The sequence below is a fragment of the Chrysemys picta genome, chromosome 2 (genome assembly GCF_011386835.1).
Source record: "Chrysemys picta bellii isolate R12L10 chromosome 2, ASM1138683v2, whole genome shotgun sequence".
Lineage (NCBI taxonomy): Eukaryota > Metazoa > Chordata > Testudines > Emydidae > Chrysemys > Chrysemys picta.
In genome coordinates, this window is record NC_088792.1 from 152,362,725 (window position 1) to 152,376,604 (window position 13,880).

At 49.5% G+C, this 13,880-nt stretch overlaps 2 protein-coding genes across 3 annotated transcripts in view; one reads left to right on the plus strand and one right to left on the minus strand.

Annotated features, from left to right (window-relative positions):
- The window catches only part of LOC103306125 (aldo-keto reductase family 1 member B15-like), a 50,476-nt gene extending 44,287 nt beyond the window's left edge, over positions 1-6,189 (plus strand). For both annotated transcript variants that reach the window (XM_065584416.1, XM_065584415.1), the window contains exon 7: positions 3,021-6,189. The gene's annotated coding sequence lies outside the window, so the exon portion shown is untranslated. The remainder of the gene's footprint in view (positions 1-3,020) is intronic.
- A 4,524-nt stretch (positions 6,190-10,713) lies between these two features.
- On the minus strand, positions 10,714-13,558 carry LOC101941900 (uncharacterized protein C2orf42-like). The gene is made up of 3 exons (XM_005285224.4): positions 13,405-13,558; positions 12,369-12,531; positions 10,714-11,377 (listed from the first exon to the last, which is right to left on the minus strand). Exons 1-3 carry the CDS (start codon positions 13,522-13,524, stop codon positions 11,169-11,171), a joined length of 492 nt encoding a protein of 163 aa, XP_005285281.2. The 5' UTR covers positions 13,525-13,558; the 3' UTR covers positions 10,714-11,168.
- Between the last annotated feature and the right edge of the window lie 322 nt (positions 13,559-13,880).

Consider the following 13,880-nt stretch of genomic DNA (forward strand, 5'->3'; position numbering starts at 1 on the left):
AGGCTTGTCTAACTAAAAAAAACGTAGCCTTCAGAGCTCGGCTAACAATATTACACAGGGAAGCTTGCAGGCTAGGAAGCAGTGGGTGCTTTCAGTCATGTGGCACTGAATGGGGATGCAGGAGACCTGGGTTCTATTTCTAGCTTTGCCTCTGGCCTGCTGGGTGACCTGGGACCAGTCACTTCCCATCCTTTGCCTCAGTTTCCCTAAATGCAAAATAGGGATAATGATCCTCTGTTTTCCCTCCACAGGGCTCAAGGTAGATAGGCGGTAGATATTCAGTAGCATCTACTCTTTAAGGCTCTCAGAGCACCTTCCCAACATTAATTAACCCACAGTGAAGTAGGTAAGGGACCAAACCCAGCAGGGATTGTCCCCGTTAGCTTCAGGTAGGGTTGTTCCCAAGCCAGTGTGGTTCTCCCCTATTATAAAGGGAGCTGTTTCCTTTCGGGTGTGAACCCATTCAGAGGCAAGGGATACATCACAAAGGTTTGAGCAGCACATTGACGCTCCAGTGTAATACGTGAGGAGTATTGCTATTGTTTATTTAAGCACTGACCGTAGGCTTGGCCCCCGTGCAATGCACACAATCAAATCTTCCCTCGTGGCAGGGCTCGCAAATAAGGCCCCGATCCTGAAATCGGAGAGGCCAGCGTGGGACCCAAAGAGATTTCATCTGGGTGGAGGGCAGGGGTCGGTAGATGCATAACCCAAGCTAGGAGAATGTGGATTTGATGCTCTCTAGTGGCTGGTGCACAGAGATGTTTCAATCCGCTATAGAGCTGGTTAAAATATAAAGCTGTGTCTTTCTTTCTGAAAATATAAACAAAATGACCCCCACCCTGAAAACCTTGCTACAGAAGTTCTGTTTTTTGACTATAGGAACATTGGAAAAATTTCCCTTCCTCTTCCCTGTTTCCACTGAAAAGAGGGAATGGACCCCAAAAAGAAAACCAGAAGTTTTCAACAGCTGAAAATTTTCAATCAAATTACATTTTCATTTTGATCAAAAAGCCATTTTTAATTGGGGAGGCAGCATTTTTGGTGAAAAATGCTGACCAGCTAAGGCGTGGGTTCCCAACCTTTCCCCTACTGGGTCCCCTCTACCATCTAATCAAATTTAGCTCCTTATATAACACTTTTCAGAAGTAGATCTGAGAGGTCCAGATTCATGAAGGTGCTTAGGCATCCCAACGTCTTAAACCACCCCCCACCTCCCCTGGGGCCCTGCCAACAAGTGGAATTCTCAGCCCAGCTTTGTGAATCTAGTCCAAAGTGACTTGCTTCAGAGTCATCCAAGCAAAACCCACATCTCCCGTGTCCCAGTCCGCTCGGCCATGCTGCAGGAAGGGCAGGGATTTCACAACCAAACTCTGTTGGCGGCCCATGAAGTTGAGCCCCTTTTAGGGTGACCAGATCACCCAAGACAAATATCGGGACGCGGAGGGGGGGGGTGACGCGGGGGGGGCGTGCCCCCCCCCCCAAAAAAAACCCCTTCCTCCGCAAGCGCTGGAGGGAGGCCCGGGAGACGCAGGGGAAGCGCGGGGCCGGGTGAGTAAGAGTCCGGCCTGGCCCCGAGCAGGCAGGACTCAGTTGGGTGGTTGGGAGAGGAGGGGGGCGACCCGCGGGGCCAGGCGGCGGCTGTTGTTGTCCCCCCGGGCAGCGGGACTCAGGAGCAGCCGCTGCTGCAGCTCCCACTGCCGCGGGGGCAGGAAGCGGCCATGGCGCTCCGCGGCTGCAGCTCTGGCGCCCCTGAACCCCCCGAGCCGGGGCCTGCTGCGGGGACCCAGCAGCGCGCACGCTGCGCCCAGCCCCTGGCCAGTCGCGTCTGGGCTGCTGCCCAGCTGGTGCTATCCCGCGGCGGCCCCGGAGTGGGGGCAGCAGGCCCCAGCCCCCCCGTCCCGCAGGGGAACGAACGGGGCTGGGCTGCCGATGCCTCCGCCCCGGGGCCGCCGCGGGATAGCACCAGCTGGGCAGCCCAGACGCGACTGGCCAGGGGCTGGGCCCAGCGTGCGCGCTGCTGGGTCCCCGCAGCAGGCCCCGGCTCGGGGGGTTCGGAGGCGCCGCAGCCGCGGAGCGCCATGGCCGCTTCCTGCCCCCGCGGCAGTGGGAGCTGCAGCAGCGGCTGCTCCCGTGTCCCGCTGCCCGGGGGGACAACAACAGCCGCCGCCTGGCCCTGCGGGTCGCCCCCCTCCTCTCCCAACCACCCAACTGAGTCCTGCCTGCTCGGGGCCAGGCCGGACTGTTACTCACCCCGGCCCCGCGCTTCCCCTGCGTCTCCCGGGCCTCCCTCCAGCGCTTGCGGAGGGAGGGGGAATGGTGAGCCCAGGGAAGAGGCGGGGATTCGGGGAGGGAGCCAATCGGGGGAGGAAGGGGCGGAGTCGGGGCGGGGGGGGGGGGGGTGCAAGCACTTCCGGGCTCCAGGCTCCGGGGCATTTCCTTGTTTGTCCAGTGTCCCGACCGCATGTCGGTCGGGACGCGGGACAAACAAGGAAATATCGGGACAGTCCCGATAAAATCGGGGCGTCTGGTCACCCTAGCCCCTTTTTGTTGTTAGAGGTTGATATTGCACTGGGGAAGTTAATGGGAGTTTTTCTATTGACTTAATTGGGAGCAGGATCAAGGCCCTTAAGTCTTTGAATGCAACAGGGGCTAAAAAGCAGGATTGGCTCATCCTTTTAGTTGGAGAGATTCTGGGTTTAAACGCCTCTGGTGGTGCAAGGTATCACCAGCAGATCCAGTTGCAGGATGGGCGCCTGACGGAACAGAATGCACCGGCAAATCCAGAGAGGGATGGGCTTAGTTTATTTGTGTTTCTTTTAATTAAACTCATGGGTTAATGTATTTTAAATTAAAGGTTTGAATTCCACTAAAATTCCCTGTTTTGGCTATTCCTATCACATATATAGAAGAGGTGACTGGCTACCTGCACTGTTTGCTTCTTGAAAAAGCTTTTACATGGAAGATTCTGAATGGTTGTGATAATTATTTACTTAGGATGTATTTGTCTCTTATTCCAGGATGGAGACACACAAACACTTTCCATTCAGTGACAAGTAATTATCGCGGCCTAAAGAAATGGCAAGTCAGTCCTGGAAGATCCGGTTCCCAGTAAATCAACTGCATGTATTGGCAAGCTTTTGAAATGATCCATATCAGCCTCTCAAAATCCTTCTGAAATGTCCTAGGCAAGGTAAACTAAAATCTACTTGCCTACCTGTACACTGGGGTTAAAACTAATTATGTTTTATGCATCCATTTTAAGTGACGTGAGAATGGAGGAGAAGAATTTTACAAGGGTGATTTTAAATATTTGCTCAGCAAAGGGTAAGGGGGGATCTTGATAAGCTATTTGTTCTCTGGAGACAGTTTCTAGATGTGGGGGTAAAGGATTAGACCAGGGGTCGGCAACCTTTCAGAAGTGGTGTACCGAGTCTTCGTTTATTCACTCTAATTTAAGGTTTGGCGTGCCAGTAATACATTTTAACGTTTTTAGAAGATCTTTCTATAAGTCTAGATAATGTTGTCACCCCTCAGCTCATAGAGAGCTGAGAATAATATATAACTAAACTATTTTTGTATGTAAAGTAAATAAGGTTTTTAACATTTTTAAGAAGCTTCATTTAAAATTTAAATTAAAATGCAGAGCCCCCTGGACTGGTGGCCAGTACCTGGGCAGTGTGAGTGCCACTGAAAATCAGCTTGGCATGCGTGCCATAGGTTGCCTACCCCTGGATTAGACCCTTCTGTAAGGTTCCCCTGATTTTCTTTCAGTAACACAATAAAAAACAGCTGCCCAATGACAGCATTTAGCATTCCCGGGTTCATGTGTTGATTTTTCAGGGGACTTTCACCATGCACTGAACATACTGAGGTTTTGTTAAACAGCAGACTGTACCAATGCGCCTTTAACTTGATGCAACATGGGATTTGCAGTCTCCTGTTCAAAACCTTCAGCAATGTAAATGCTTCAGCTATATTCTGCACCACTGTGTTATAAATCAGTTAGTTTACTGTGGGGGGAACCGGAATATTCCTATCAATTGGAGTCACAGATTTTTTTTACAGTGGGCAGAATTCACCCCTGTACTGAAGACCAACCTGATCACTTCAGTCCCACTTAGGTTGTGCCTGTTCTGGCCCCTTACTCCTGATTAAATGGGATGTAAGTGAGGTATAGCCCTTGTGCTGGATAGCCCTGGATGCATAGGTGAATGTCTGATGGAGACAAGAGTCAGTTTTCACTGTATGTTGCTTACCTTTTGAGGTAAGGATATGTTGGGTATGTTGCTTACCCTTTCCCTTCAAGTGCTCAGCAAACAGGCTAGTTCACTGAACGCATGTGCATAAAAGTCAGCATGTCCTGATGGACTGCACAGTACAGCAAGCTGACCTTGACAGATCACTGGGAGCAACAGTTTTGCGGTGGACTTCAGTGAATGTATGGTCAGGCCCAGTATTAACTTGGAGAGACTTAAACCCTTTAATGTACATTAGATTTATGTGTATTTGGGTTTTTCGCCTTCCTCTGCAGCCTGGGGCATGGGCCACTTGCTGGAGGATTCTCTGCATCTTGGAGTCTTTAAACCATGATTTGAGGACTTCAATAGCTCAGACATAGGTCAGGGGTTCGATACAGGAGTGGGTGGGTGAGATTCTGTGGCCTGCGTTGTGCAGGTCAGACTAGACAATCATAATGGTCCCTTCTGACCTTCAAGTCTATGATTCTATGATTTGTGTTTTTAAGATACAAAAGTTCACATACCTCAGGTGTTACAATACACTAGCCCCTGCTTAGTGTTGTTCGTTCCGTTTGTTTGCCAGATCGATGACCATTATGTGTGTTGAATGGACATAGCGTAAATTTGGACGTATATTCTAGGAGTGCAAAGCTCTGTGTCATGTGGTTAGAATGAAAACAAAATGGAAAGATGTCAGATGAAACTTTCCTATGGACCTAGTTGAAATAACTTGCATATAATTACTGTAGTTATCACGGCTGTTTCACATTGAATTGGAAAGGGAAGGATTCATTTAGATAGCTAATAGAGTACTTAGCAATATTTAATACTTTGTACAGGGCTTTGAAGATGCGATGTCTTTAGCTGAAATCTCACATTTAAACTTCCTCTCCAGCCTCTTCAGTTTGTTACTGCACATTGTTCTCACCGGGCAGTTTGTTTTAAATTGAGAAGTTATTTGTTCCTTAATTATAACAGATGTGCAAAAACATCTCTCTAGGTTGCCCTTCAGCCCTGTCTGTTAATGCTCTCTTGTGGGGTAAAGGTAATTCACTCCCTGTCTGGTTTAAAGTTGAAAAGTTACCCCAACCTGCTCCTCAAGGACACCCTTTGCAAGATGGGGATCCTACTTACTTGATCCTGAAGTCTGTAGTTTTCCTCCATCTCTTAAGTCGGAGGCTAGGAGCCCAGCCTTTCCCACGGTGCACTAATGCAAAATGTCCTGTGGGAAGCCCAGCTCCAACCAGGGCTAAGCATGCAACTGAAGCTCTTTCCCTTCTTCCTTGCGTAGATCGCACAGAGCCGGCTTCTTTTGAAGCCAGGAACAGCTTTGTTGGACTTAACTGAGTCCAAAACAAGGCCTAGAGCTTGAGGAGTTGCTTTGAAGGGGTCTGATTTGTGACAAATGCAGGAATTAGCCTTGTTTACATGGCAAGGAGAACAGAGTTTGGGCAAATACAAAAAAGCAACTCCCCCTTCTCAAGCACCCAGCATTTACCTTTTAGCCTACAGCCAGATTTAAAAAGGAGTCTTATTAATGAGTTAGGGTAACCCATCAGCTAGAAAAATGTCATTGCGGTCACACATTAGGCACAGAGCTGGTGGTCATCACTAGGGTGGATGGAGATGCTGGAAATGGTGCAGTTTTCCCCATCACATAATGTTTAAAGGTTATCTGGCATCCAACCTGGAAAAATCATAAAATCCCAAAAAGGGCCATAACTGGAAGCAACATTGGCTAATTTTGACCAAAATTGGCAGAAATCTTCTAAATATAATTGATAATGCAACTATGTACCTAAAATAGTAGTGTTTGGGACCTGTTTAGCCCCAAGTCACAGATTTTATGCATTTCCCTGTACTTTTTTGCCTTCAGTTAAACAAAAGTCTGTAGTCACATGACAGTAGGAGCCTCTTTTTACCATGTATTACATCAACATATTGGCCATTATTTGTCATTATGATTTGAGACGTCGGCTGTCTGCTATTTTATAAATGTTGGCTACTGCTCAACAATTCCTGCACCAGCAACTCATGTTAATACAGCGTACACCATGATGAAATATTTTCAGGCTATGGTCCAGTCTCTGGGCCAAGACTGGACCTGTGTCATCTATGATGAAGCAATCTCCTGCAAAGCACGGTTGATGAAATGGAGGAATCAAAATGAATTGGACAATGACCACCTCGAGATGGGAGACAAGCATTGTGCAGTGAATTTCATGTGTGATGGAGGCAATGTGATGCAAGACAGTGGGTTTGAAGACATCCTTGTGGAAAGTAGCCTCTGTAGTGCTCCAGTCATCAGCCATGCTGTAAGAGGGAGCCATCTAACCATGGCATTAAAGCTCAAACGTAGAAATGTGTTGATAAATCAATTGAAATGGATGGCACTTGGTGATTCCATGGACAATGATATTGTCCCAGAAGATGAAAAGAGACATCTTGGAGAAAGCGCAAACATGCACGGAAGCATTTGAAGATGTGGAGAAAGCACAGGACGAAAACAGAGTGGAAGCACAGAATGCTCTGGCAGGCTTTATGAACTAAGCCCAATCACTCCACCGGCTCATGGACACTTACCTTACAGTACCGGTCTCGGGTTCCCACCCTGCTGAAGCTGTTATACTAATTCAATCTTATTGGGCTGACAAAAACCTGTCTCTCCCTGTATAATGCAGGAGAGAGGCTGCTCACCTAGGTAGCAGCCCTGGTGGGTTCAAATCTGCCCTCTACTTCTCATGGAGGACTGTGAACAGGGGCTCCAGCCACCCAGGTGTCTGGTGTATAGGGTTGGGGAGCTCCCTTGCTTTTCCCTGTGGAAACTGTTCCACATGAATTAACTATTGTTTGAGTGACAGCACAACCAATACTCCAGCTATAGGCCAGTGGTTCAGCTAGGTGCTTCAGTTCTAGGAGCTGCAGATTCAACTCAACCCCTCCCCTGTGTTAAGTAGGGCTTGGGGCAGGTGTTGAATGCAGCTATGGTGGGTGTGCCCTGAACTTTGGGCTCTTGCCTCTGGAAGCTGTTCCACTTTAATTAAATGTTAGTTGGGCCAGCAACTACCTGCAGTCCAGTAGCTAGGGTGTGGGAGAGGTGGGTTCAAATATGCCCTGGTGTTTGTATACCCTCATTTTTTTGTTAGACTGATGGGTGGGGGGGGAGGTAGGTGACCTCCCTCTTGCCTGTTGAAGCTGTTTCACGTTAATTAATGTGATTTGGGCCAACACAATCCCCACTCTCTAGTGCAGTGGTTAGGATACTCACCTGGGTTGTAGGAGATCCTGGTTCAAATCCCCCAGCTGCCTGTTCAGCAGGGGTTTGCACAGGGATTTCCTGCCTCCTTGGTGATGTCCTTTGAGATGGGCCATCCTTGTCTGAACCCCCCTCTCTTTCTCAGGAGGCCATTGTCTTCTTGGGACAGGGAGGGGATTTGGACAGGGATTGCCCCCCTGTGACTCTCCCCAGGAGGTGGGAGCCCCCAGTTCACATCCCTCAAAAGAGCAGGGGAGTGCCCTGGGGTCTGCCATAGCCTGGGTGTGTATCCTCATCATGGTGGATAAAGAGTGAGTGAGTGGGAGGGGGGGAGAGGTTGCATCCAGCTGCAATTAATCTTTAATTAAAAGGAACAAGAGGCCCTGTAAAATGGCCCTTGTCCCGGGCTATTATCTCATCAGCTAGAGACCCTCTGAGCAGGTAGAGTGGGGATTTGAACAAGGGTCTCCCACCTGCTAGTTGAGCACCCTAATCCCCACACCATAGGGGGCTTCAGTAGGGTATGTTGGCCCAGTTAATATGTAGTGAAAGTGGAACAGATTCAACAAAGGATTAAGGCAGTTCTCCCGTCAGATTGCCTCCTAGCCCAGCACCAAGGTCATTCATTTGAGTGGGAAGAGATGAGGTTTCAAATCAAGCAGAAGGGGGAAGTGAACCTAAACCTCCTACAGCTGTTGTGTACTTCCTGTTTGATTTTGATCCTGCCACTCTTGGTCTTGAGTGTTTTGCACACACCCGAGCTGTTGTTGAACAGGAAACACGTGACCAGGGCTTGGAGGAGGGACCTGATCCAAAGCTGTGGAAAGACTCAGCCATCAACAGCTTTGGTAGGGTTACCACACGTCCGTTTTTTCCTGGACATGTCCGGCTTTTCGGCAATCAAACCCCCGTCCGGGGGGAATTGCCAAAAGCCGAACATGTCCGGGAAAAATACCGGCCGGGCACTTCCCCTCCCGCGGCTGCTCTGCTCCTCTCCGGACTCAGACTTCGGCTCTGTTTAAGAGCCAAGCTGCCCAAGCCAGCGCTACCGGCTTCGGGCAGCCCCCGTGCCTCCAGACCCTGCGCCACCGGAGCAGAGCAGCTGGAGCCGGGGAGGAGAAGTGCCCAGCCGGCGGCTGGGATCCGGAGGCACGGGGGCTGCCCGAAGCCGGTAGCGCTGGCTTGGGCAGCTTGGCTCTTAAACAGAGCCGAAGTCTGAGTCCGGGGAGGAGCAGAGCAGCTGGAGCCGGGGAGGAGAAGTGCCCGGCCGGGGGCGCAGGGTCCAGAGGCATAGGGGCTGCCTGAAGCCCGAGTGCTACTGGTTTCATGGTTTGCCGGGCAGCCTCCAGACCCTGCGCCCCCAGCCAGCACTTCCCCAGCACAGCTGGAGCCCGGGAGGGGGAAGCGCTGGCCAGGGGCACGGGGTCTGGAGGCTGCGCGGCAAACCGTAAAGCCGGTAGCACTCGGGCAGCCCTTTTCGCGTGGCTGGGAGGGAGGAGGGGGAGTTAGGGCGGGGACTTTGGGGAAGGGGCGGGGAAAGGGCGGAGTTGGCGTGGGGCCGGGGGTGGGAAAGGGGCGGGACTAGGGCCCGTGGAGTGTCCTCTTTTTTTTGTTTTTTAAATATGGTAACCCTAGCTTTGGGATTAGGGCCTACAACTGGCAGGAGAAGGAAAAAGCAGCGGCCGTGCACTGTATTGCTTGGTGCAGCTGCTGCTCTCTGAAGCAAGTCTTACGAACCCTGCTGTAGCCGAGTTCACTCGCCCATCACAGGCATGACTGGCTACAGGGCCGGCTCCAGCTTTTTTGCCGCCCCAAGCGGCGAAGAGGGGAAGGAAAAAAAAAAAAAGATAAAGCCGCAATCGTCGGCATTTCGGTGGCAGCTCTACCGCGCTGCTTCATTCTGCGGCGGCAATTCAGCGGCCAGTCCGGACTGAGGGACTTGCCACTGAAGACCCGGACGTGCCGCCCCAAGCACCTGCTTCCTGCGCTGGTGCCTGGAGCCAGCCCTGATTTTAGTGACAACCATACAACACAATCTCATAACTGCATATGCACTAATGATATACATAGTTAGAACAGTGGCTTTCAACACATAATAACCTTTCCCATGATACCTTACATGACATGCTTTATGTGAAATATCACCATTATATACAAATGATGAATATGTGGGTTACAAGGCGCTCTCTCAAGGTATAGAGTGTCACAGTCTCAACTGCAGTCTGCAGCACCATCTGTTATATTAGTCCTGGACCCTGTCATATGGACAGATCAATAGTTTTGCTGAATTAATGTCAGTTCTGGTAGTGATCCCCTCCGATACCCTTTGCTCAGAAACGCCAAGAAACAGGGTGAGAGCACTGAACTCATTCCACAGATTTGAGCCCAGTTTTCCAACACCAAACAATGGATTTTTTTTCTCCATTTGGTGTATCACTCATTCGTCAGCACACAAATACCATGGTGATGGACATGGTATAAGAATTTAGATTAAATCCAGCTCTTATTTTTGGCTGTCAAACTGGGACAGATGCCACATTTTGAAGAGGAGACGACAACCTTATAACCGTACAAAATCATAAATGTTCTGAACTTTAGCATATTTTGGATTCCTTAGTTGTTCTATAAATGCAAGATATTTTTATATTATTATTCTATTGCAGTATGCAATTAACACAAGAAATAGGCAATGTATAAACTTTGGTTTGTATCAAGTAAATTGCAATGAAGAAGACACCAAAAAGCATAACAAAGGCATACAAGCATAAAACAGATAGAGCCGCCCCGGAGGAAGACTATGTATTTTGCCACCCCAAGCACAGCAGTCAGGCGGCTTTCGGCAGCATGCTTGCGGGAGGTCTGCTAGTAATGCGGATTCAGTGGCATGCCTGCGGGAGGTCTGCTGGTCCCGTGGCTTCGGCGTACCCGCTGCCGAATTGCCACCGAAGCCGCGGGACCAGCGGACCTCCCGCGAGCACGCCGCCGAAGACTCCCTGACTGCTGCCCCCACAGCAACCGGCAGGCCGCCCCCCGTGGCTTGCCGCCCCAGGCACATGCTTGGTGCGCTGGTGCCTGGAGCCACCCCCGATTGGCTAACAGCATTGTAAGTCCAGAGACAGAACGGACAAAGGGACCTTATTACAGGGGTTTATCTCCTTTTAAAACTGCCTTCCTCCTGCCAAAAGAGGTTGAAATAAAAAAGCAGCACCGTTTTCCAGTGTGCTTTATTTAAAAAAAAATATTTTAACGTATGGCATAAAATCAGACTATGCCATGATGGTTCATGTAGTAATACAAGGATCTAGCTCCCTTCGTAATATACTGTGAGCTGTAGATAAGTCTGTTTTCCAGGGGGAAGCGATAGAAAGGAACTACAACCCAAAGGTTTGAATGCGTCCTGGTGACTGGGAATGCAGAGGTGTGTTCTGAATACAGGACAGTTTGAGTGAAGACTACATGTGAAGCAGCATCAAAGTATGCTATTTATAGAGCAGGTGAGGTGTCTTTCTTCTAGTGTAGATCCGGTGACTATTTAGAAATCAGTAAACATCAGCTTTACAGAGCAGTTCACTACGGAACCCCGTACAAGTTCAATGCTAATACTGCCCCGGGCCGAGAGCCCACGGAACAGGGCTGTGCAAACTTAGCGGGGAGAGGAGCTGGGTGTTAGGTCAAGGAAAGGTGATGGTGGTTAGAGGCGTCAGCTCCAGGGTCTGTTCTAGTGAAGGGCGTTGCTCCTGGTATTCAGTGGTATGTCCATTCCTGTGATGGCCATATTCAAACTTAATCCTCAGCTCACCAATCTTGGACTGGGGTAAAATATCTGGGCTCCATTCAATAGTGAACGGGGTCGGTTCCTTCTGATCAGGTGATGTGTTGCCTGGGGGAAAAGAAGCAAGAGGAGGTAGCATTTCAGCCGTATCACGCTAACAGTGTATTAGCCGGAGGTAATAAAATGACCTCATAGACAGGCCTGGTTAAAGCTAGGCTGAAAATTAAGGCTGGGTATCTGTAGGCATAGCCAGTCATTTAGATGTCCAAGTACCTAATCTGTGGGCACACCCAGGTTGCCCAAGTGGCATTAATTGTGCCATAATAATGAAGATTGCTTTAAAAAATGAACCCCACAAACACGGGCTCAAACCAGAATTCCTGGCCACTTTCGCCACAGAATTAAATCATGTCACCTGAGACTCAATGCCCCGCCCCTTCATTAGAATAACGCTTGCTTGCTTCCAGTCGTTGTCTTGTCTGTTAGACTGTAAGATTTTGGGTGGGCCACGTTTCAGGACATGATTATACAGCACCAAACACAGTGGGGCCTCTACGTACTACCATGATGTAAAACCATCCCCATTTTGCAACGAAAGGGTTTTCTCAAAGGTCTTTAACAGGACAATGACACGAGTGGTGAAGCTGACAGTACTTGGCACTTGATTTCATCCAACACACTTACAAAGGAGGACAAAGCATCACTAGCCCTGTCTAGCTCTGGGGACACAGAGAGGTGAGGCCACTCGCTCAGACTGAGGCAGGGTGAAGTTTATCAGCACGAGGCCTGGACACTAGTGGAAATAAGTGGCGCCTAGATCTTGTTCCGACCCTCTGCAAGGATGTGAATTTCACCCACAGCGTCAGTGGTAGAGCTGGGCTAGATGGACAAGTGATCTGACCCAGTATGGCCAGAACTAAGGACTCCTCACACACAAATGAACCCAGGTGTCCCGTCTGTTTCCCCCCCCCCCATCCCCCTATGCTCAGACCACTGGGTGACAGTTCTCTCTTTTCTCAAACAAGAGTGGTAGGATCCGGTCAGGAGCTAACAGCTGCTTAGGTTGATTTCACTCTTCTTCCCTCTGTTATAAACTTACCAACTTTGAGGAAGGTTTTGAGTTCCAAGGGCCGGAGAATCGGCTGCTTCTCCAGGTGCCCGTATGTCTCCGCGATGCTCTCCACTTCAACCTTCGGGCACTTAAACAGCTCATAGGTCCCATCCCGGTTCTGGATGATGCTGCGTGTGATTTCCAAGGGCATCTTGCAACAGAAGCCAGGCACAGATGATCAGCATAGAGCTTTAGTGGCCGTCAACCACCACCAAGCTGTATTTGGCACTGTCCCTTAGCCTGCAGACTCTCAGGAACAAGGCAGAGCGGGGGTGTAAAACCTCAGCTTCACACGCGCCTGCCCACCACCTCTACAAACCCAGAAAGTGGACAGTGAGGGGTAAGCCCATCTGAGCTTACAGTCCCTGCCCAGAGCTCCAGAAGAAAGAAGAGAGAACCCTCCCCTCCCATCCATCCCCAAAGCCCTTGCTTCTAAGCTGTTGGGAGATATTCCTGTCTGACCCCAGCTGTGGTGATCAGTTAGTCCCTCTAGCTGAGGCTGGACTAGGCTCGCCTGATCCCTGCTCAAATGTTCCCACCGAAGGAATTCTGCCAAATAATGCTTTCCGCTGATTGCAGACTTTCCAGCTCAGAATCACTCTGTTGTGAAGCAATTGAGGGCCCCAATTCTGCAAACTCTATGGGCTTGTCTGCACTATAAAGGCTTTGCCAATATAACTAAACCAGCAGCGCCCCCTAGTGGAGAAGCAGTTCTTTTCCAGGTATACTTAAGCCACCTCCCCTCCCTGAATGACACAAGCTATACCAGCAAAAAGACACTTGCTGGTATAAGCTGAGTCTACATAGGGGGGTTTCAGGCTGCTACATGACAAGGCCATGCTGATAAAACGTGGTTGCAAATAGATCTGACTTTACCCAGGTGAGTAGCCCCGTTGAACTCAATGCTTGTGTTTGCGGGAGCAGTGTCTAGCTCTGCCCTGTCTCCTCTCCAGCCTGCTGACCTAACCAGCTGGGCTCCCTGCTTGGTCTTTAGAGAGGAACCAGGAGAACAAACAGGCCTTACCTCAGGAGTGTCAAATCTTTGCTTGACCTGCAGGATGTTGGTAATGTGCCAGGTGTATTTGGAGAAGGTACCCAAGGGCAGGGCATCTTTCCGGACAAAAGCTGTGAACAGGAAGACCATATTACAGATGTAGGGCTATCGCTGTTCTATATCCGATGGCAAACTAATCTAGTAACAAGAGGAGCGAGGCCACTGAAGGGGACACGACTAGCGTAGTCAAAAAATGCAATTTAGTTGAAACTAAACCAGTTGGATGGTGATGACACTAGATTTCTTCCAATGAATTTTAAATGAGACTTTGTTTCAAACTGAAAATTGTTGAATTTTGGTTTATTAACCACAATTTGGGGGCGGGCAGATGTTTGTAAAAAAACAAAGATTTTCACACATAACAATTTATTTTTCATCAGGCTACTGGGTTCTGTCCCTGGCTCTGCTACTAACTCAGTGCATGTCCCTAGCAAATCACTTAACTT